This window comes from Anabrus simplex, chromosome 2 (assembly GCF_040414725.1).
Source record: "Anabrus simplex isolate iqAnaSimp1 chromosome 2, ASM4041472v1, whole genome shotgun sequence".
NCBI lineage: Eukaryota > Metazoa > Arthropoda > Insecta > Orthoptera > Tettigoniidae > Anabrus > Anabrus simplex.
This window is the reverse complement of record NC_090266.1, coordinates 998,501,533-998,527,370: the sequence shown is the minus strand read 5'-3', so window position 1 is coordinate 998,527,370 and position 25,838 is coordinate 998,501,533. Positions and strand designations below refer to the sequence as shown.

Genomic DNA, 25,838 nt, shown 5'->3' with positions numbered 1-25,838 from the left:
TATTTGAGCACATTCAAATTCCACCGGAGTGAGCAGGATCGAACCTGCCAAGTTGGGGTCAGAAGGCCAGCCCTCTACCGTCTGAGCCACTCAGCCCGGCATAGTCTTCCGTTAATCTTGCCAAATTGACCATGATCAATTTGAGGATGACATTACATCCATTCCATAGTCTTACATGTGGGCGCAGATTTGTTTCCTATTATTGGGTGACCTGACAAAAGCTGCTATCTAGTGAGTATAGGTTGTGAACATAATGAAAATCGTAAGGAAAGTTGTTAAGAACAATCGAAGTTCAAAAAACCGTAACGTAGCTGTTGCTTTGTCACGATTGATTATTTCACAGCCAGGTTTACATTTGGTATCTTATTTTAAAAATATTTCTTCAGTAAAAAAAGTAAAAGTAAAGAACTGATGGTGAGCTGCTGTCAATATTCACTTTCGAATTGCCACAAAAAAGTTCATATCTACTATAAATTTCAAATTCGATTGTCGTACAATTTCGAATGGTAGCTTCTTAAGTTTGGAAAGGATTAGGCGGACAATGGTGTTGCATTTTTCGACTGTAACCTCTAAAAAGGATATTACTCTAGTTAAAATGCTAGCGATTACTTACATTTCACTTCTTGTAACTTGTAAAGCAGTAGCAGTTATAAATAACATAACGGAAGGGTTCAACTGAGTCCATAGTTTCGCATTCGGTTCTCCGTCACTGGTAATCGAATGAACGAATCATTTTGGTGAATTGATTCAAATGAATCTGTTCTTCAAAATGAATCAGATTCCCAATCTCTACTACCAAATACAGTAGAGACAATACGCGACACTTAAGGGGCCCCATACACGCGCAGATTTCTGGAATACTTACCTGCACAGACTTGCCTCCGGGAGGTAAGTCGCAAGTATGCAGTTGCCCACACACGCTCAGACTAAATTATTATTTACCGAGGAATTTAAATACGACGCGCTCAGCTGTTTTCTGTTTGAGATTCAGATGGTTGAAAAATGTATACGGATTGAAATTAATTAGATAGTCGGTATGGAAGATGAGTTGTCATTTGGACACAATATAGCGCTCTGCACGAAGAAGGCGCGCAAAAGATTTCAGTTTTCATATTTGTGGGTTACCACATTTACATTTTCTGCCGCAACTCTGATATAGCGCTTTCGTCGCAAAGTCTCCGGCTGAATTCAAGCAGCACCAGAATATCAGAGACTTGCCTGCAGACTTTCTGTCGGCAGAGTTATCGGCCATACACACAGAGACATGTCTGAAGAGACTGGTTTGCGCACTTACCTCCGACTAATGTTCTGTTCTGTTCGTGAAGTTGATTTGGGCTCGTTATTTCACCCAGTCACAATACTGTATTATATTTGTACTAGTTCTACACGCGGACACAATGCCAATAAAGTAGTACACCAATGCAGTTCACAATTTGAAGATTGAGGGAAGTAGACCATGCAGCGGACTCACAGAATGGTTTCAAAGCTCTTGAAGTAGTTCATGAAAAGACGTATCACCTAGACAACTGAGAGTGAGGAAATATGTATACAAGACGAGGAGATATAGGAAAAGCACAGGGACACAAGGTATACTAATCTTCACGCTAGAGTGGCCGACCTCAGCGACTTCTACAAAACACACACCGGGCCAACATATAATGGATAAGCAGGAGAGGGCAGGGGAACGACGGAGGGGTGGATATATGTGCGAGTGGGGGACTTTGGACAGATGGAAAGAAATATCTGAGCAACGTATATGGGTGGGATGTAGAGAGCGCAAAAGTTAGTTGTATGAGGAAACCAAGTTTCTTGCAAAGCGACTATATGAGGAGATGTTTCGTGTATGAGAATTTTGAATTCGTATTATTTATTTTGTAGGCTCCTAGCATTCCATTGAAGTATGTGTACTACCCTTATTAAAGATAAGGTGTAAACTTTCTCGAAGTTGACTAGTAACTGGTAAGATATTGGGGTGATCTCCAATTAGTTGAGTGCAGTAGCTGTTGGGTGATGCTGTGCGGGTTGCAGAGGCATTGACGGGCTCGATGTTGAGGGAGTTGTCTGACTGGGTTGAATGGGGTATTGAGAACTCAGAGATTGAGAGGGGCGAGAGGATGTAGTAGGTTGCACTAGCTGGAGATAGCCAGCTCTATCATATCCGGGAGAAGGCTTAGGTGGCAAATCCTTAACAATCACTTGTGTGAATTTGAGTTTGCGAGGGATGTCTGGTATGGGAGAAGGATGTTGAGAGGGCAGGGGAGGAAATTGTTGAATGTTATTATACTCAGAATAAGTAGGTGGAAATAGTCGAGCAGAAGCTTCTGAGGAGATGTTATCAGTGCACATGAGTTTTTTTATTTCCACTTGCTTCTGATGAACAGCACAATCTGATGAACCCGTTTCGTGTTCCCGATTGCAGTGTACACATAATTTGACATTAGCAAGGCAGTCTGAGGTACCATGATTCAAACCACAGTTGCGACAGCGAAAGTTAGTGGACTGGCAATTGCGTATGGTGTGACCACAGCGCTGGCACTTGGAACAAATAATGGGGTAGAATATAAAGGGATTGACTTCTAACATTACGTGATAGATTGAAACATATTTGGGCAAAATTTTGGAGCAAAAAAAAATCTTTACGGAGCCGGTAGGTAGATATACTGCCTGACCATCTTGGAGGGTTTTACGGCGTAGGCGATGAACAGAATGAACTTTGACGTCACTCTGAAGTAAAGTAAGAATATCGGATTCAGTTAGATCTTTCTCAACACCGCGTATAATGCCTACTCGGAAGATATTGGAGTGAGGAATAAAGGCATGCAATTTGTGTGTATCAAGGAACTTATTCTGCAAAAAGTCATTAGCATGATTAGGAGAGTGAAAGTTTACCTGAATCCTGTTACGGCCTTTATACTAGATGGATTTAACAGGAAATTTTATTTCATGAAGTAAACGCCCAATAGCCATAGGGTGCAGGTTGCCAATGTTATTTCCTTGTGTGGATGAAACAAAAACAAGATATGGTCCCGGGTGGTTTAAGGGGTATCAATTACATGCAATAGGATTAGGAGGTTGGACAGGAAGGGGAGGGTTATTATTGCATTGGGTCGAAGTTTGCAACGAAGGGGTAGTAGTAGAACTATCATGCACGTTTGTATCCATTTTCACTTCTTCTTCCCGTGCAACATTACTATTTGACGCGGGATGAAAGTCCCGAGTACCTCCACTATCAGAACTCATGCCACCACTTCACAATCACACGCAAGCTAGCACTCGAATGCAGGAGTAGGTTCTAGAAACTTCAGACACCGAACACGAAACCTCGAACACTACGAACCGTACAGTACGATGTCGTGGACGAGACTACCTCCGACTAAGACTGCGCGTGTATGGGGATGGGGCCATTTACGGATTTAGCCTTGCTAAAATGGCAGACAATTCGACGGTGGCGCTCCTAGTGACTTGACCTCAAAAAGTCGCGCTAAATTCAAATATTAATGGAAATGTATATACGGAAATAGATAAATAAATTACGTCTAGAAAGAAAGTGTTATTGAGATATTAACTTAGAAGTTGCTAAAGCAATTCTGAATAAATGAAGAATTATTTAAAATGTTGTTATTCAAAGACTGAAATTAGATATATAAACAAGATGTGAAATGGACTGCTGTGAAATGGCTTGATCTTTCATTTATGCATTACTTTTTTAGCTTTAGCATTCCTGCCTGAACTCTTATGGTTGGACTTGTCTTTTTTCTCATTTAAAAACATTGTATCATCACATTAACACACTAGTCAATAAAAATATCGGCACATTCCTTACACATGATGCAATTAATTAACATTTAATAGCTGGACAATTTTCCTCTTAACATGAGGCATACTAACAGAAAGAAAATCTATAAAATCCCGGCTTTAATCTGAGAAGAGGGATAAAAGAAAGAAAAGTATGAAAATGTTGTCGATAGTGATGCCTTGAGGAATATTTACGTACAATTAGAGTAAAAATGTATTGGCTGTATTGTCGAGGATTTTTAAAGTCGCTGGCCTGGAAATGATCTGAACAGATCTTATAATTCTTATATAAGCGTAACGTCCCTTCTTTCTTGTACACCTTATCCAAATCACTTCTGTGACATTTCAAAACCCACATATCACACCTACAACACCACATCGGTATTGAAGGTTAACTGCTGCACTATACAATAAAATATGCGTATTATATTTTAAGCCAGTTAAAATATGGGTCAAGCAGGTCAGAAGATTATGAAGTACTATAAAGATCTCTGTCACTGGAAGAATATATATGCAAACACAATATTACTTACATTTTCTTGTCACGAGGGAACTTGAATAACCGCGCATTCTTCTCTACTTCATAGTTACTGCAGCGAAACACAGCACATACCTTTCCCCTCACGTTGAGAGGAGATATCAAGGAATGACACACGCTACTATTTAATTATGTCAACTCACTGAAAACGCATAAATAACACCAAAACTTCACACAAAAATACACGTGCTCTTGTGACAGAATCAGTAGTATTCAGGTCTACTCGCAAGCGAGAGCTCCAATAGCTGTCCCTCGATATCTCGCTCAGTGTCGCGTATTGTCTCTACCTTAGAGCATTGGATATATGATCGAAGGTCTCTACTGTATTTGCCACTACCCAGCGTAGTGCAAGAACCACAGTCTTCTTTTTCTCCTCCCTCTTGAAAATTGAATGGGCTCATCAGTTTTCACCAGGTTCCAATACATATAAAAATTAAACACAACACGATTAACCATAATATTCGATGGTGTAGAGAAGCAGAGCACAAACATTTCCGAATGTACCAATATATGTGAACGTCTTGCTAAAGGCTGTATAACGAATACCTCAGTATTATGTAGGATCGATGCTATTATGTGGAATTTACCATGACCCAACAACCTCTAATAGTAGTGAGAAAACCGGGCGAGTTGGCCGTGCGCGTAGAGGCGCGCGGCTGTGAGCTTGCATCCGGGAGATAGTAGGTTCGAATCCCACTATCGGCAGCCCTGAAGGTGGTTTTCCGTGGTTTCCCATTTTCACACCAGGCAAATGCTGGGGCTGTGCCTTACTTACGGCCACGGCCGCTTCCTTCCAACTCCTAGGCCTTTCCCATCCCATCGTCGCCATAAGACCTATCTGTGTCGGTGCGACGTAAAGCCCCTAGCAAAAAAAAAAGTAGTGAGAAACACAGTATTTTTATTTATTTTTCGTATGGCAAGTATACAAAAGAAAAAGCAAATTTACATTATACACCAAGGAGTATTTAAGAGAAATAAATCTGTCACTCCTGTATAATAAAGTCGGCTGAGAAAGGTAATGGAAGCTATAGTGGCCACTTTTTATCCGCCAACCTAAGGAAATCATTTGATAATGAGAATTGTTACCTTGTTAACATTTTAATTGTGATAGAGATAATGATTGCATTTCGGTAGGAAAGTTGTATCACAAGCTTCTCTCGTGTCTTTCACTTTAAAAGTAAATTGCAATTACCGTATTTGTATGTTGGCAATCCTTTTATTACGCTAGCTTGTATCGTTTCTCCGTTCGCATTTTAATGTAAATTTAAATCTAACAAATAATAAATGCAACACTGATTACAGAAAATATTAATACAATTAATATAAAACCCCAAAATGCCCTTACTTACCTAAATCACGATCTAACATAACCTCAATCTTTCGCTAGTTCGTTGAACCTGTCCTAGGGCGCCCGCAAGGGTGGCGGCGCTTGCTCACCTCTGGAATTTTAAAGAGGTTGATGTTATATTGTCTAATATCATACCAATTATTTAATAAACTGAACTTACCAACAGCCATCTAGCATCTGTTATCACCAAAAATTTCTGTAAACAATTTAATGTCGCTGACGTTATATTGGTTTTTATATTAAAGAAAACTGTTTAATGTGCCCCTCCCTGGAAAAGATCCCGCGGGCGCCCATGACTTTTATGCATGGGAATGGAAAACAGGAGCAGGAAAGGAAGAAGTAAAACAAAGCATAATGCACAGTTTATATTTTGAATTTCTTTATTCCAAACAACAGGTAAGAAGCACAAACACACGTTTACTCGCAACAGTTAGGTAGTTCAATGTGAGGTAAGTTTGTTATCATAATACTATTTCTTCATACCAAGAATGCATATAATTCTAATTTCACATCATACTCTCAAAAAACAACCTTGAAGAAACTAAACATCAAGTAGGCTACTCACATCATATAAAATCACATAAATAACTCAAAATATATAAAATAAAACAGCATCAAAAGCAAATGTCTGCACTCGACAAACTAGAAGGCTCAACAAACGTAATCAAGGAAATGATACTTGAAAATGAAATACATAGTACCCGGCACTCAATCGAGTTGCTAAATATTGGAACACGTGGTAAGACCTGAATTTTTTGGAGAATGTTATATGGTGTTTTAAGTATTGTGTTGAAGTACTTGAAAAGGGGGTTCAATTAATTCCTAAAAAAATGTCAGTCTCCACTGAGTCATGTGGAGGAGTTATAGGCTGACTGTTACCACTAGATACCAGATGTTTGACAAAATGCCTAACCTCAACAAATGCACATGTTAAGTAGTGAATAGAATTGTGCAACTAGCCATTGATTAACTTCCAAAAAAATAAAATAAACTAATAACGAAAATAATATTCAGGGAAAAAAACATGTAAACAAGTACATAAACCAGCACCAACTAACACATCTAACGCAGTACAACTCTGAATAATATCACAAAAGCGACTGACAGCAATCCAACCCACGTGGCGATAGCTTCCTTAAATGTGCCATCTCTTATCGTTGCCATAGCAACAGACCATTTTCGAGCAGCGTTAGTCAAATTTTTCTTGCCGGTTGCGCTAAAAGTCATACTCCAACTCTCGTGGACCCTACTGCAGCCACTTCTTCACATCAAAGCCTTTCCCCGAGAAGGACAACTCCATTACATAAGTATATAGAGTTAGATGAAAAATATTTGTACACACAATCATCAATGATCTGCATTTAGAGCTGTTGCACAGGTGAGAGATTCCCTATCAATTGTTTGCCTAGTCTTTTCTTTCCTTCAATGATTTCAAAGATCTTGGAAATTTCATTATATTCTCGATAAATTCATAACACAAAATAAATCTATTTAGTAGGGAATTCAGAGATTCAGCAGAAGATGGTCAGGAGTTGGAAACCATAACAGAAGATAGATAGGGAGACACACATAGGGAAACAAGAAGCTTCTCATTCACAAATGAAGATATTTTCAGAGAAATCCAAGTGCTTCAGCAAGGAAAAGCAGGAGGAAGTTATCAAATTACTGGGGAGGTATTAAAGACAATGGGGTGGTACATAGTGCTTTATTTAAAATTTATCTTTGACTATGTCATAAATAATAGTGTAATACCAAAGGAATGGAAGGAATCGATAATAATAAAAATTTATAAAGGAAAGGGTGATAAAAAGAAACCAGAGAACTACAGACCAATCAGCCTGACCAGTATAGTTTGTAAAATACTGGAGAGTTTAATAGCAAAGTACATCAGATGGATATGTGATGATAAAAATTGGTTCATTGAGGAGCCAGTATGGATTTAGAACAAAAATTTCTTGTGAGGCACAACAACAGCCAAGCTGATGGGGAGGAGGAAAATGATGTTGGTGAAATTACACTTGAGGAAGTGGAAAGGATGGTAAATAAGCTCCACTGTCATAAAGCAGCAGGAGTAGATGAAATTAGACCTGAAATGGTGAAGTATGGTGGGAAGGCAGGGATGAAATGGCTTCATAGAGTAGTAAAATTAGCATGGAGTGTTGGTAAGGTACCTTCAGATTGGACAAAAGCTGTAATTGCACCTATCTATAAGCAAGGGAACAGGAAGGATTGCAACAACTATCGAGGTATTTCATTGATTAGTATACCAGGCAAAGTATTCACTGGCAAGATCTTGGAAGGGAGGGTGTGATCAGTCGTTGAGAGGAAGTTGGATGAAAACCAGTGTGGTTTCAGACCACAGAGAGGCTGTCAGGATCAGATTTTCAGTATGCGCCAGCTAATTGAAAAATTCTACGAGAGGAATAGGCAGTTGTGTTTATGTTTCGTAGATCTAGAGAAAGCAGATGACAGGGTACCGAGGGAAAAGATGTTCACTATACTGGGGGACTATGGAATTAAAGGTAGATTATTAAAATCAATCAAAGGCATTTATGTTGACAATTGGGCTTCAGTGAGAATTGGTGGTAGAATGAGTTCTTGGTTCAGGGTACTTACAGGGGTTAGACAAGGCTGTAATCTTTCACCTTTGCTGTTCGTAGTTTACATGGATCATCTGCTGAAAGATATAAAATGGCAGGGAGGGATTCAGTTAGGTGGAAATGTAGTAAGCAGTCTGGCCTATGCTGACGACTTGGTCTTAATGGTAGATTGTGCCGAAAGCCTGCAGTCTAATATCTTGGAACTTGAAAAGAGGTGCAATGAGTATGGTATGAAAATTAGCCGCTCGAAGACTAAATTGATGTCAGTAGGTAAGAAATTCAACAGAAGTGAATGTCAGATTGGTGATTCAAAGCTAGAACAGGTCGATAATTTCAAGTATTTAGGTTGTGTGTTCTCCCAGGGTGGTAATATAGTAAGTGAGATTGAATCAAGGTGTCGTAAAGCTAATGCAGTGAGCTCGCAGTTGCGATCAACAGTATTTTGTAAGAAGGAAGTCAGCTCCCAGACGAAACTATCTTTACATCGGTCCGTTTTCAGACCAACTTTGCTTTACGGGAGCGAAAGCTGGGTGGACTCAGGATATCTTATTTATAAGTTAGAAGTAACAGACATGAAAGTAGCAAGAATGATTGCTGGTACAAACAGGTGGGAACAATGGCAAGAGGGTACTTGGAACGAGGAGATAAAGGGTAATTTAGGAATGAACTTGATGGATGAAGCTGTACGAATAAACCGGCTTCGGTGGTGGGGTCATGTGAGGCGAATGGAGGAGGATAGGTTACCTAGGAGAATAATGGACTCTGTTATGGAGGGTAAGAGAAGTAGAGGTAGACCAAGACGACGATGGTTAGACTCTGTTTCTAACGATTTAAAGATAATAGGTATAGAACTAAATGAGGCCACAACACTAGTTGCAAATCGAGGATCGTGGCGACGATTAGTAAATTCACAGAGGCTTGCAGACTGAATGCTGAAAGGCATAACAGTCTATAATGATAATGTATGTATGTCAATAGTCTTTTTTCATGACCACTATTATAGTTATGGACAAAATTGTGAAGGGGACAAAGGTAAAATTTGGGAACATGATTTTGTGGTTGTTGTTGAATTTAGTGTTCATTAACATATGCAGCTTTTTCTCTAGGGTTTGTTGTTTCTTTGATAATACAATAGATGCTAAAGAAACCAACAAAAACACTAGGCCTAACATGCCCAACCAATTTCACCCTCCGATCATAAATTTGTCCAAAGTGCCACTGACTGAATATGAAAATTCCATTTTAGCCAGGGGCCCTAAACACAATTGGCCTAATTTGAACACTAAGCACAGCCATCATTGCAACAGTAGAGGCAGAATTAGCCATTAGCAAATTACCAGCAGATAAACAAGACGAAGTAAGATTTGAAGTAAGAAGAAAATTAAACTCAATTCTCAACCCAGAAAACAATATTAACTCCTATAATTCTCCCCTTACTCATAACGACAATAGCTACAAAGATTCTATTCTCACCCAAAAGCAAATACCTAAGATATAAACAAAAGATCTGAATCAATTAGTTTCATCTACTCTACTAAAACATTTTTTAAAAATTATCACTTAAATTTCTTTACAAATCTGGATGACTATTATTTTTTTAAATAATAGTATATTAAAGCAGTTAACAAAATCCTTAACACCAAGACAAACACTGACTACTAAATTAATAGTAATATATTACTAAACATTAGCATGAAAGAAACTCATAATACACGAAGTCTCTAGCGTGCCAATAACACCTGGAACACAGCAGTAAACAGAAAGCATATGGGTTGTATGTTAGCTAAATGAGACGCTACTGAATACTGCAATGGCTGTTCCACTGGCGACACATTGCCCCTCTTAAAAGGCACTTTAATGCACGATTATCAATTATATATTGAAACTAAACAGCCTTTTAAAAGTGAAGATAAACAGATTTATTTGACGTACTTACTATTTATGCAGAAATAACATTACTTAACACATGTAAAGTATTTTTAATGCCTTACCAAAAGATGAGACAGTCTCCCAGGTCATTTGAAATAGGGTATAGCGATGCCCGGAACGAGCGATGTGCGGAAAATGTGCATGAAAATTAAAGTTGTGTATGAAAATGTGTTAGGCTTTTTAAAATTTTCTTAAAACATTTCTAAAAACGTATAATTCTTGTAGTGTGGACAACTAAGAAAAGGTGTTCAAGTGATTTATTATGTGAAAACTCTTTAGAGAAATAGAAACATGGGAGCAGTTGTTTGTGATTATTCGTGTGTCTATCAGTACCGTATTTTCTTGGATAATTAACGCCCTTGCATAATTTACACATCCCAATATTTTTGGGTCCAAAGTGGAGAAAAAGAAATCCTCATGCAGCTCCGGATGCGCTTCGAAATAAAGATGTCAACTACTCAAGTAGCAGCCTTCATATTGCAGAACCAGGCATTCCAAATACCAGGCAACGTGCTGTTATCAGCCGGTAGGAAATACTATTGCACTAGTTCAGTGAGAGAATCAGCGCAGAAGTGACTAGTGACGCTCTATTCCAGTCTGGTACAAATGTATTTTTGATACGGGATATGCGTTTTCTGTGATCTCACAATTGTTTGTTAGCCCACAGTGAGCAAGTATTCGAGTAATACTGCATTATATAAACTCGTGGTGATCAGTTACGACGAAACATATGGGCATACGGCAGTGGGCCGCAAGTATTCAGTGTCCGAATGCAACTTGTGCTACCGTGGTAAGCGAGAAGTGCACGTCAAGTGACCAACAAGCCTCGTAAAGCATTCCGCAGACCAAAAAGTGGTAGGTTTCCGAAAGTAGAGGAGGATCTGCTTAAATGTACGATTTTGTTATGCAACGTTGGATATGCCATTTCTCACAAAATGCTGTATTTTAAAGGATGAGAAGTAGCTGCTCCACACAGAATCAGTGTCTTGGATCAGAAGGTTAGCCGAGGCTTCATTAATTTTATGAAGAGAAATGCACTTTCTCTTCGATGAAGAAAAACATTATGCCACAACATGCCGAAGGATTTCAACCAAGTACCAGTAATTGATTTTCATCGCTTTGTGATTGAGAAGCGTAAAGTGAAGTAATATTTGCTCTCCCATATAGGAACCACAAGTCAGAGGTCAATAAGTTTCTACATGCCACTAAGTCGAACAATCGATAAGAAAGGGATGTCAAGTGTTATTGTTCGCGCTACAGGAAGCAAAAAAGAACGATGTACTGAAATGCTAGCTGTAACAGGTAATGGCAGAAAGCTTGCACCTTACGTTGTTCTAAAACAAGAAACAATGCCCCAAGTAAAATTTCTGCGAGGGATCCATGTTCCTATCCAAGAAAAAGGGTGGATTGACGTGTCACTCATACAACATTGGATATGAGGGGTTCGGGGAAATTTAGTAGGGGCCCCTCTTCCGATGGCTGGCCCTTCTCGTGTTGGACAGTTTCCTTTCTTTGCTGGTATGTCATTATTATGTACTTACATGAATTGTACTTTTATTAGTACATGTTTATTTTACTTCAGGCTGTATTGTCAGCTCATAATGGGAAGAATATTTTCCAGTGTCGGTGCTTGAAACCCACGTGTCCAACTTACCTGATGTACCCTATTTGACTTTTCAGAAAGCACCTCACACCGGAATTTTACGCCAAATGACAATTAACTGCAAATGGGTTTAAAGAATATTGTGTGTATATTAAATTTTATGTACCTTGTAAATGTAAATAATCGTAAATAATTTTTTTAATATCTGAATTCCTTTAATAATTTATGCACCCGAAGATGTTGCCTGTATTATTTGTCAAAAAAGTATGTTAATTACGCAAGAAAATATGGTAATATAAAAGATTTGTAACATAGGAGAAGAAATTAAATCTCATTGTGTTCTACTTTGAACGTTTCCAAGCATTTCTTATGATAGGTCAAAATGACCCCTTACTGCTGTTCAAGGAACGCAAGATTCTCACCCATTCTAGTGTTAAAACAATAACGTTAGTGAAATTATGCTTAAGGAAATGAAGAGGATGGTAAATAAAATCCACTAGAACTAGATAAAATTAGACCTGAAATGGAGAAATTCAGTGGGAAGGCAGGGATGAAAATGGCTTCAAAGAATAATAAGATTAGCACGGACTGAGTAAGGTACCTTCTTACTGGACAAAAACTGTAATTGCACCTGTCTGTAAGCAAGGGAACAGGAATGACTGTAACTACTGAAGAGGTATTTCATTGATTAGTATGACTGGCAAGATGTTCCCTGGCATTTTGGAAGGGAGGGTGCAACCAACGGTTAAGAGTAAGTGGGATGAAAACCAGTGTGGTTTCAGACCACAGAGGGGCTGTCAGAATCAGATTTTCAGTATGCGCTAGGTAAATGAAAAATGCTACGAGAGGAATAGACAGTTATGTTTTGTAGATTTGGAGAAGCCATACACACAGTACAGAGGAAAAAGATGTTAGCCATACAGAAAGATTATGGGATAAAGAGTAGATTATTCAGAGCAAACAAAGGCATTTATTTTTATAACTGGGCTATAGTGATAATTGATGGCAGAATAATTTCTCAGTTCACGGTGCTTATAGACATTAGACAAGGTTATAATGTTTCACCTATGTTGGCAACAGTTTAAATGTGTATGAAGTGGCAGAGAGGGATTCGATTTGGTGGAAATATAGTGCATAGTTTGACCTATGCCGATGACTTGGTATTGTCGGAACACTGTGCTGAAACCCTGCAATCTAATATCTTTAAACTTGAAAATAAGGGCAGTGAGTATATGATATGAAGAGTAGCATTTCCAGGACTAAAGTGATGTCAGTAGGGAAGAATCCCAAGAGAAATGAATGTCAGGCTGAGAATATAAACCTGGAACAGGTAGATCATTTCAAGTATTTAGGGTGTGTATTCTCCCATGATGATAGAATAATAAGTGAGACTGAATCAATATGCAGCAAAGCTATTACTGTACAGTGAGCTGCAATTGCGATTAACAGTATTCTGTAAGAAAGAGGTTAGCTCTCGACCGAAACTACCTTTACACCAGTCCATTTTCAGACCAACTAGAATTCATGCTACCAAAGCCACAATCCATTTCCGCACTCAGTTCTCCCTTTTTGCTGCCTCCTACGACAGGCAGGGGATTCCGTGGGTGTATTCTTCGTCTGTGTACCCCACTCACATGGGGTAGGACAGGAAGTGTGTGGATTTGAGAGGCAGGTTTGTCTGTGTCAGTTTTGTGAATATTCAGCATGTCTAATTCAAGTGTACGAAATTTATACGAATCCACACTGGATGTTCTTATGGAAGACATGGGTTCTGAAACTGAGGTTGAGGATAACAATTACACACCAAGTGAACATGATAATTCTGATGGTTGAGGAAGTAAACTTAGATAATGAGCTAATTTCAAATTGATGTGAAGTGGGTTCTGTAAAAGGTATATACTGCTCAAAATTTTTTTTGCTAGTTGCTTTACGTCGCACCGACACAGATAGGTCTTATGGCGACGATGGGACAGGAAAGGCCTAGGAAGTGGAAGGAAGCAGCCGTGGCCTTAATTGAGGTACAGCTCCAGCATTTGCCTGGTGTGAAAATGGGAAACCACGGAAAACCATCTTCAGGGCTGCCGACCGTGGGGCTCGAACCCACGATCTCCCGGATGCAAGCTCACAGCCGCGCGCCTCTACGCGGCTCAAAATATTAACCTAACCGACATCCATACCTGCGTCAGATTTTTCTTCGTTTATGAAACTTATTACCTTCATAATGACCCCTATCTCCCTAGTGCAGCTCAGCCGGAAACACGAGAGATCCCGAGGTGGACCATTCGTAATGTTGGCTGTTCGATTATCAGAGGCAATAAAATTATTGGGGTGACAACAACAGAAATGAACACAAATTAAAATAAGGCTGACAGTTATTAAACAATATGGCATAAAACAAGCAGTCTCCAATGATTAATCAAAAATAATTTCTTGATGGTGTTTGAAAATTCATTCACAAATTACATAAATTTTAACACAATATAACTCAAGATACGCATGCTGTTCGTACAGATCACCTTGATTATTATTCTGAAAAAAACCAGAAAGAATCAAAATAATTAACCTCATATCATAGTAGAAAGAAAAACACACTGAAATAAGTATAATCTACTCCACACGTTCCCTAACTGAAACTATTACAGGTCAACCTGTCCTAATTAAGAATGAATTTGCCATAAAAGAAATTAAACTGATGATACTCGCTGAAATAAATGTCAAAACTCAAAATCTTCCACAAGATGGGTGATGGATTCAAAAATCTAACTCCATTGAGTTGCATCAGAAACTACAAAATATTTAAATTACATTACAGATCATCTTTTTTGCTAGTTGCTTTACGTCGCACCGACTCAGGTAGGTCTTATGGCGACGATGGGACAGGAAATGGCTAGGAGTGGGAAGGAATCGGCCGTGGCCTTAATTAAGGTACAGCCCCAGCATTTTACAGATCATCACTAAATAATGCCAACTAATAGAAAATATTAATTCTAGGAAAAAGATTGTATGATATTCTATTAAAGATTGATAGCATACCTGCCAAATTTTAGAAATTAAAAATAGGAAGATTTTTAATTCTTGGATTGCATCGCGTATGTGTCACGGCCTCTGTGAAAAAAGGACAGTTACAATGCCAAATGACCTTAAACAAAGTAGACATAAAAATGGTTACAAGAAAGTATATCTAATCATTCTCGTTTATGACATATACATACGAATAATATTTATATCACAACTACACACGGAATAAAATGCATAATAGTTTCGTTTATTAGAATGTAAAGTGAACAGAAATTCAATTTTATAGGTAGCCCAGAAAACTTGGTAACGTCTGTTATGTTTGTGACAATAACATTAAGAGAAAATACCAGAAACTGTCGCCGACAATTCTCTGAAATACATTAGACTCATTAAAATAATGAAGTAAGAATGACCATGCACTGAAACACGCACAACTACCACATGCAAAATAGATCAATGTCTCATACTTTATTAACATATGACTTCGACAGGGGGAAAAGCACAGAACTGCAAAAAAAATCATATGGTCTACACCTTAAACGAAACTATGCACAAAAACAATGTTAAACACACAATAACAAACTCAATCTTATGTCCTAATTAACGGAGTTGCTTGCACACACTAGCCCCTCTTGTTTGTAGGACGATTGCTATCCCGGATTCCCTGCTGTAAAGCACACATGCTGCTGTGGTGAGCGGGAAACACAATATACTTTTACGAAGGCGACGGACAATACACTCGCGAAATAAAGCATCAAATACCCTTGGAAATGAGGTTGCGTAAATTACACAAGCACATAAGAATTTAAACTTTATCCTAGGGGAAAAGCATTGACCATACTGGAAGTTATATTGGTCAAAAATAGGAAGAAGTAAAAATAAATTGGAGAAATGGAAAAAACGGGAAGCTTCAGGGTAAATCGGAAGGGTTGGCAGGTATGTGATGGGTTACTGAATTAAAGTGTACTTAAATTTGCCGATGGGTCTCGATCCTTAGGTGATATCCTTTACACCACCGAATGTTCCATCCTTAGAACCTTGGTTTACGCTCCTATTTTAGCTGGCCATATTGTCTGCCAAGTCCCTAACTGAATTATGTTTAGGAGATGTGGATCCTCTTCTTTGAAGACATATGACGAGTTGATGAGTTGTGCTGGCACAGTAGAATGTGTAGAGCTCCTCTTCACAGGCAAGATCTTGGCGTTAGCTGAAACTAACAAAAAGCCTTAAAAATATGCTCCAACCAGTTCGTGGTTATTTTATCGAGCTCTGGATATATATGTAACTTGGCTTGTCTCGAACACAGATAATGGGGACGGGTAGTAGAACGAGGGTTTGATTCTCAATGCTTTTATAGAATCACTTAAGTACTCTGCACAGGGGGAATTCGAGAACTGACACCCTTGCTTGCACTTTGTATAGCCTTGAGCTGGTCCAGCATGTCATGTGGTACATTCAGGTTCCTTCAAAAGGACTTCACATTTGATAAGTATCAGATGTCTGGTTTCACGTCCAAGGCTGCCTCAAATAAAAGATATTACCAGATTAACATGCTAGGCGTGAATAAATGTAGCTGTTCCAGAAAAATACACGTAACCGCAATTCTCCCATTATTATGACGGGGATAATATATTTATATTTAAAAACTGCTGCAGTATTATGATAATTAAAATTAATTTATGTGGATATGAGAGTGTGATCTTTCTAAATATTCCAAAAGTTATTACAATCATTGCTTTTCCTAGCATTGGAAACATTTCAAAAACCATTGAAAATCCTGTGATTTCTGGAGGGTAGCACGATCAAATATGGCAATCTCCAATGTGTTGAAAGTTAATGTTACAAGAAAATATTCAATCCCATTAAAAGTTTGTGGTTTCAGAACAAGCCACATAAGTGAAGATTGGATTCAAATAGGGGCCTACCTTAATAGGAGGTGGCAAACCTCCAAGAGGAAAGCTTTATATTTACGCCAACGGAATTGTCCAGCCTGCATCACTGCCAGTACCAAAAGATCAAGTTTACAATAGGGGGGCTCAGGAGCAAATAATGATGACATGTAACATGTTTTGAGAAATAGAGAGGAGAAATTTCTGGATAATCATAAAATCAATTCCTTCAATATACAAGGGCAATGAACATGTTTTTAAAACTTTAGGGTTTTAAACATTTTCCTATTTCTATATAAGTATTTTAATATTGTTTTTTATCTCAAAAAATGACAAATTAATGTTGATGCGTACTTAACATTATTTGCGTCATAAATGAATGCACTTAACACTGTACACATCTGTAAACACTAATGATTTGCAAAACGTTTTAGTCTTCAATATTGACATATTGAGTATATTATTTCTGTCGAAAATCATTGTTAGAAGCTGGCTGATTTTGCTAGAAAACAAAAAATACAATAAATCAGTTTTACACCATTCAGACATTTTAATTCAAGGAAAAAATTTCCAGAAGGAATGTATGATAGGTATGGTCATGTTTTATACTCATTCTGCCCACAATGATATTAAAACAATAGGTTTAAAAGTTAAATTACATGTAACCTTATTAAACATTCTTCGTAAGTTCCCACTGCTCGTGTATAGCAAGTAAACAATGTTAATGTTCAGCCGTTAACATTTTATTGCAAAAATAGTAAGTCTTTAACTAACTATATTGGGAAATTCTGATAGGAAATGACTGTTAATATTAATTAATAAAAAGTAAATACTGAACGTCCTTTTGAAAGGACATTGGCAGTTTTCAGATGAATACCAAAAGGGCTTTCAAAATGATGTTGGTGCTTAGAGGGTTAAGTCATACACTCAACTGCTACCATCAGCCGTTTTGCTGTTCCTTACCACTGTTTACATGAAAAAAAAAAAAAAAGTCACCTGCAGATAAGTTCAAATATTTAAAACCGCATGGTGCAGGCATTTGTTGAGCAATCAAGGAACTTTTAACTAATACGAGTATAGGTGATTCCCTACCATTATTTACATCACCTTTTATGGAAACGTTCCTTAATATTATTTACTCCCGAGTCCCTCAATTCTCCAGATAGCCAGCAAACCTCATATGGTCAGTATTGTGAAGGAAAATCAGTATGCTAATAACCAATCAGATTTGCTCTAGGGAGTTATGCTAAATGTCTGTGACACCACTGAAAAGACCTAACTGCCTTATCACTGAAGCAGAAATTTCTGCTATGACGTACTAGACTAGCCATATCTTGACTTCTTCCCAGATGTGATTCAGAGACAAATTTTTTAAAAAATCTGATTTAGAAATGTGGGTATAGGGATCTCCACAAATGATGTAGGCCTACTCATGCACACACAAGATTTATAATATAACGAAAAGCATAATGTTCATCTGTTGTGTTTACTAAGTCACATAGGCAATGAGAGAAATGAAAAAGCTGATGAGCTTCTTAGACAAGCATCAACATTATGTTCAATAGGACTAGAAACAGCCCTGGGAATAACAATGTTGCAACAGAGAAGTAATCAAAAGTTGGTCCAGATATGAACAAATTAAAATTTGGAAAACAACAACAGGCATCAAACATGAGAAAATATTTGTTAAAGGACGACCAAAATACTACTTAGGTGCAGTAGACCTCAGTTAATATTCTTAGTAGCACTCCTCAGAGGACATGCACTTGTCAAGAAGCACTGAACTAAAATGAGTACTTAAAAAAAGAGAAAAAACAACAACCTAGAACGCAGATTATGCAGGAAGGAAATAGACGCAATCCCATCCTATAATCTGTACATGTGAGGTTATAGCCCACAAGAGGTACACTATATTTGGAAATACAACTAAATTAAATACAGACTCACTACTGGGAATGTATATTCCGAGAACACAGAAATTATGGACTGGTGCTCTCCAAACAGGGTGGTGCATTGCCTATAGGCTGCAGTACATCCAGAGCAATGCTGCCAGGCCCTAGTTTTTAAAAACTGCATGTTTTACCTGCCTGTTCTAGACAGTCGAATGTGCTTTTTACAGCAGATGTGGAAAATTCATTCCTTTGTGTTCATGACTTCTGGGGTCCTATGTCAAGTTTCCTAATACATGGTTTCTTGCCGTGGACAAGACCAATGGTCTGGACAGTTAGAAGACGTGAAATGGCCTTAGGCCCCTAGTTTCGTATATGGTTGAGATTGGATCTAGACAAGACATTCGGTCTGGACGGTTAGTATTCTTGCCATGGACAAGACCATTGGCCTGGACGGTTAGAGGCCGCGAAGTGGCCTTAGGCCCCTAGTTTCGTATACGGTTAGGATAGGATCTAGACAAGACGATTGTTCTGGACGGTTAGAATTCTTGACGTGGAAAAGACCATTGGTCTGGACGGTTAGGATTCTTGCCGTGGACAAGACCATTGGTCTGGACGGTTAGAAGCCACGAATTGGCCTTAGGCCAATAGTTTCGCATACGGGCAGGTTAGGATCTAGACAAGACGATTGGTCTGGACGGTTTGGATTCTTGCCGTGGAGAAGACCATTGGTCTGGACAGTTAGAAGCCGCGAAGCGGCCTTAGGTGCCTAGTTTTGTATACGGATAGGATCTAGACAAGAGATTGGTCTGCACAGTTAGGATTTTTGCCACGGACAAGGCCATTGGTCTGGACAGTTAGGATTCTTGGCGTGGACAAGATCATTGTGGATGGTTAGAAGCGGCCATAGGCCCCTAGTTTCGTATACGGTTAGGGTAGGATCTAGACAAGACGATTGGTCTGGACGGTTAGAAGACGCATTGCGGCCTTAGGCCCCTTGTTTCGTATACGGTTAGGATTGTATCTAGACAAGACAGTTGGTCTGGACGGTTTGGATTCTTGCCGTGGACAAAACCATGGGTCTGGGCGGTTAAAAGCCGTAAAGCGGCCTTAGGCCCCTAGTTTCGTATATGGTTAGGATAGTATCTAGACAAGACAATTGGTCTGGACGGTTGAGATTCTTGCCATGGAAAAGACCATTGTTCTGGGCGGTTAGGGTTTTTGCTGTGGACAAGACCATTGGTCTGGACGGTTAGAAGCCGCGAAGCGGCCTTAGGCCCCTAGTTATGTATACGGTTAGGATATAGACAAGACGACTGGTCTAGACGGTTAGGATTCTTGCCGTGGACAAGACCATTGATCTGGACAGTTGGAAGCCGTGAGGCAGCCCTAGGCCCCTAGTTTCCTGAGGAAACAGGATTGGTCTAGACTGATTGTTTTCTACACGTTACATTTACTTGCGCTTTTATTGTGCTGCGGTTGGTAACAGATTATCATCAACATCCTTGACGGGAAGGAGATCACGTGCCACTTTACATTGTCTAATAGGAATACAAGTAGCCACCTTAGATATGAAAATGGCGTGTAAAAAATCTTAATTAGGTTATAAAAGTAAATGTGTTTCTTGGGACGGGATGGTGGGTTCCTGGACATCACAATGAACACATCTCTCCTCTGAGATGCTCTCCAAGTAAGATTTCACTAATTCCACTTACTCGTAACATTATAAATAATGGGGTCCACGGGCTGAACTAATACCGAGTATTGATTACGTTTCTCTATTTGTTTTGTATTGTGTATCAGGTTATTGTTTGTATTGTCGAATAACTGTGTGAGAGGTAGGTTGGTTGGTTAATAGGCGAGTGATGAAGAAGGGGCACCTGGATGTGTGGATATTCGTGTGTGTTAGGGAAGGACGGTTTGGGGCGAGAGAATAACGTGGCCTGCAGTTTCGCGTCTTCTAACTGTCCAGACCAAGGGTCTTGTCCACGGCAACAATCCTAACTGCCCAGACCAATGGCATTGTCCATGGCAAGAATCCTAACCGTCCAGACCAATCTCTTGTCTAGATTCTATCCTAAACGTATACAAAACTAGGGGCATAAGACCGCTTTGCGGCTTCTAACCTTCCTGACCAACGGTCATGTCCACGGATAGAATCCTAACCGTCCCGCCCAATCATCTTGTCTAGATCCTATCCTAACTATACGAAACAAGGAGCTAAGGCCGCTTTGCGGCTTCTAACCGTCCAGACCAATGATCTTGTCCATGGCAAGAATCCTAACCGCCCAGACCAGTGGCATTGTCCATGGCAAGAATCCTAACCGTCCAGACCAATCTCTTGTCTTTTTTTTTTTTTGCTAGGGGTTTTACGTCGCACCGACACAGACAGGTCTTATGGCAACGATGGGATAGGAAAGGCCTAGGAGTTGGAAGGAAGCGGCCGTGGCCTTAAGGTACAGCCCCAGCATTTGCCTGGTGTGAAAATGGGGAAACCACGGAAAACCATCTTCAGGGCTGCCGATAGTGGGATTCGAACCTACTATCTCCCGGATGCAAGCTCACAAATCTCTTGTCTAGATTCTATCCTAACCGTATACAAAACTAGGGACGTAAGGCCGCTTCGCGGCTTCTAACCTTCCTGACCAACTGTCATGTCCACGGATAGAATCATAACCATCCAGCCCAATCATCTTGTCTAGATCATATCCTAACCGTATACAAAACCAGTGGGCCTAAGGCCGCTTTATGGCTTCTAACCATCCAGATCAATGATCTTGTCCACGGCATGAATATAAACCATCCAGACCAATGGTCTTGTCTAGATCTAATTCTAACTGTATATGAAACTAGGGGCCTAAGGCCGCAACGCGTCTTCTAACTGTCCAAACCAATGGTTTTGTCCAAGGCAAGAATCCTAACCGTCTAGACCAATCGTCTTGTGTAGATCCTATCCAAACCATATACGAAACTAGGGGCCCATGGCCGCTTCTAACCATCCACAATGATCTTGTCTACGGCAAGAATCCTAACTGTCCAGATGAATTGTCTTTTCCACAGCAAGAATCCTAACCTTCAGACCAATCGTCTTGTCTTGATCCTATCCTAACCCTATACAAAACTAAGGGCCTAAGGCCCCCACGTAGCCTCTAACTGTCCAGACCAATGGTCTTGTCCGCGGCAAGAATCCGAACCGTCCAGACCAATCGTCTTGTCTAGATCCTATCCTAACCGTACACGAAACTAGAGGCCTAAGGCCCCTTCGCATCTTCTAACCGTCCAGACCAACTGTCTTGTCCACGGCAAGGATCCTAACCATCCAGACCAGTGGTCTTTTACATGGATTGAATCCTAACCGTCCTGACCAATCGTCTTGTCTATAATAGACTTAACTAAAGTTGGCGTCCGACAGGTAAGGTTAGAGGGAGGAGCACTGCATGTGACATTTCACGTTGTTGCCACATTCCAGCATTCCTTTCTACATGCTCTTACCCCTCGCTTCCGGCTCACTTGTTCCCTCCTTCATTCTGACCGCTGTGATCTGTTGTAGACTACCTGGCCAGGCGGTGTCGTCCCATTTGCGATCACTCTTATACAAACGTCAGATTCTTATCAGTGACATACAAACAGTCAGGTTGCTGTGAGGGAATTCCTTACTGAAGGATTGGTACAGGAAGACAACCCTCAAGTAACTCGCGAAACTGGGAATCTTACGAATCGTATGTTAAAAATCATTTAATTACTTATATTTAATGTTTGAGACTGATGTGTTTATATCGGGACTCACAGGCAATAAACAGGACTCTAATAAACCTTTTATTTAGAGTTAGTAGATGGTTGTGGGTGTAAAGGCAGTTAGATGAGTTGTAAGAAGTAGGACAAAAGACTTTCCTCTGTCTGTCTGTATGTATGTCTACCTCTCAGTCTCATTTGTTGATACCGGGTCGGGATGAGATGAGATTAATTTATACAGCATGTTTCTACTGCCGGATGCCCTTCCTGGCACCAACCTCATTTGAGGAACTAAAGACGAAATGTGTTATGGTGAATACAATTGGGTAAGCGGTGCGAGGACTTAGCTCTGGCCTATGGATAGGAACTGTACCGGCATTTGCCTGGAAGTGAAAATATTAAACCACAGAAAACTATTCTGAGAAGAGCTGACGGTGGGATTCGAACCCACATGTTTCCCGAATGCAGAGTTTGGCTCCATAACCATAGCGTGTTAAAACGCACGGCCACTCAGTCTACTTTCATCTATATAAATAAAATTGTAATTTTTGTCTGTACGCTTGGATTAGATGTACAAGATTCCAGAACTTAATGTTAAGAAAATGTTTAGATTACAATAAGTTGAAAAAATGACAATTCTGTAATTATAGCGCGAAAAGATTATATTGCGTTCGGAAAATAGTGAGTTCGAATCCCATTGTCGGTAGCCCTGAAGATGGTTTTCTGTGGTTTCCTATTTTCACAACAAGCACAACAAGCCACGGTCATTTCCTTTCCACTCCAAGCCCTTTCCTATCCCAATCTTGCCATAAGACCGATATGTGTCGCTGCGACGTAAATCCAGCGGTAAAACAAACCTACGTTACCAAACATCCCTCACTTCTCCGTAAATTTCTGTAAGAGTATCCATTATATAAAGCATAAGGCTTGTCGTAAGTAAGCACACAGATAGCATACCAACAAAAGCTACGTCAACGATGGATGTCTAAAGCTGGAATAATTACAGTATGTTACGAAGTATAGACTAATAATTCACTCAAAAAACGTTCAAGAGAGAGGGTACGGGTTGGGAGAATCCTTATCACACATTTGTGCGGAGTATGCCCTAATTAGCAGTCCCCTTGCTGTATTGAAGTTGGAAAACCTGACAGGCTGGTGATAATTTTGCAGTGATCGCAAATGGGACAAGAACTGGTCTTTCTTCACATTCTTGTTTTCCACTGTAATGGGAGTGGTCGCAAATGGGACAAATTTTGCTGCGACTGTGACTGACTTGGTCTCATGTTACGTTATTTTCGACAGGAACCGGCCTGATAAGCTCAGAAAGAGCGCTGGCCTTCTAATCCCAACCCTGGCTCAGTCAGGTAGTATTTGAAAGTGCTACAGAACATGAAATCAATAACATTATTAATCTTTAACAGGGATGGTACGTATAGCCTGACAAATCCTTCATCATGCCCTTTGTCCTATACTTTGTCTCTGCACACCTTATTGCCCGGCGGTATTTTTTTCATGAGGTGGAACCAGTCCTGGGCCTCCCTCTCCCTCGAGGAGTATTCATCGTACTCGAAATATAAATTAAAATTCAATGATTGCACGTACGTAAATAGTATTTAAAATACAATTAGAAACTTACTAACGGCCACAAAACATAAATAGAATACCACTCATACTGAACTGCTTGCAATAAGATCTAACTCACAAGTGAAGTGAAAGGTTTGGCAACTCCCAGCAAGACGAGCTGCCCAGAAGTTTTATCTCCATGGCAACCGCAGTCGCCCCACCCTCGTTTCTATGGCAACCACACACCCATTCCCTTTATTACGCCACGGCAGGCAGTAAACGGACCTCCCTCTAAGAAATGTCGGACGCCAACTCTTCTTATTACTAGTATAGATCATATCCTAACCGTATACAAAACTAGGGGCGTAAGGCCGCTTAGTGGCCTCGAACCGTCCAGACCAACTGTCTTGTCCACGGCAAGAATCCTAACCGTCCAGACCAATCGACTTGTCCAGATCCTATCCTAACCCTAACTGCCCACACGGCAAGAACGGGGAACAATCGAAGCATAGTTCCTCCTAACCGTCCAGACCAATCGACTTGTCCAGATCCTATCCTAACCCTAACCGCCCACACGGCAAGAACGGGGAACAATCGAAGCATAGTTCCTAAGTACAGAGGTTGGCAGTACTGAGCACTGCTGCAGAACATCCTTTTCGAGAAGGCCATGAGCGAGTAACCAAACGACAGTCGTTACGCGTCTGTGTGAATGAGGCCCACGGGCTGAACTAATGATCAATACTCTAAATTTATAACACCAATAGTCCGTTATTGGACAATATAAATTTTCCAGCTAACTCGTATTTGGTTGCCAGCGTTTCGCCCCCGTGTGCTAAGTTGGGCTCATCAGTTGGTACACAGCACACCCACCAAGACGCATGGCTAGTGCATACCGTGGAGGCCACTGCATAGGCTACTTGGAGCCACCGGCAGTGCCAATGCACTATGAGAGACTTTGTCAGGCAAAGTCTCATTACCAAAAATTGATGCCTTCTTGGCCATCAGATGATACAGATGTTGATTAACGGAAAAGTTTCATTCACAAAAGTTGAAGAAATTTTGTTTATCAACATGCTCGAAAATTTAATGAACCAGTTTATTAACAAAGTTAACGAAAACATTTTACCGGTAGTGTGGACGCACATTGACAGTTTATAATTACTAGTTGAGAATAAACGAGAGGGCGAGTGACAGTTTATAATTACAAAATATAAAGTACAAGAAATGTAGTCTAGACGATAAAGTTTCGCAACTACAAAGCACAACAGGTGATAATAGCTTACAAGAAGCTCAAATCCATTTTTATTTATGCCGGTATCTACTCGCATAAATACATACAAAACGATTGAATTCACGGTCAAATAAGTAACAAGCACTCAAAATACAGTATGAAATCGTCCCAATTTACTTTTCGCCATAGGATGTTGTTAAGATAAGAGCTAATTGTACGTAAGTCGATGTACTAACCTGACAAATCACTGTTTCCACCACCATTCCAGACGGAGTTCAGCAGATCGGTAACTTTTTTCTTATTGACAGAATAACGCACGTCCACTGCTGCATATTTGGGAATTTTCACGTTATCCCAATCTATTTCCTGTTCACCAGATTGCGCACCACTATCCATTATAACCTTTACTTACATCTACAAACTTAACAGTTGCTCCTATGATTGCAAAATGCAAACTGATGCAAACTGGCGAGGACGACAGTCTTCTTCTTCTGCTTCTCCTACCCCCTCTTAAATCCGAATGGGCTCTTCAGTTTTCATCCAGTTCCACTACATATAAAAATGGGCGTGTGTCTGTCAAAAGTTGTCACCAGAGTGCAGCATAACCACAACAGGTCCCATACGTAAAGGCCGGTCTCCACTGATAAACATTTACCAAAATGTTAAATTTAACATGTTACAATTGACATGTATATTGTGATTG

The 25,838-nt window shown here is 39.8% G+C and overlaps 1 protein-coding gene across 1 annotated transcript in view; it reads right to left on the bottom strand.

Moving 5' to 3' along the window:
• sud1 (Prolyl 3-hydroxylase sud1) overlaps window positions 1-25,614 on the bottom strand; it is a 377,821-nt gene extending 352,207 nt beyond the window's left edge. Inside the window, exon 1 of the mRNA XM_067141856.2 lies at window positions 25,372-25,614. Within this exon, the coding sequence (XP_066997957.2) occupies window positions 25,372-25,531 (160 nt within the window). The 5' untranslated portion in view covers window positions 25,532-25,614. The remainder of the gene's footprint in view (window positions 1-25,371) is intronic.
• Between the last annotated feature and the right edge of the window lie 224 nt (window positions 25,615-25,838).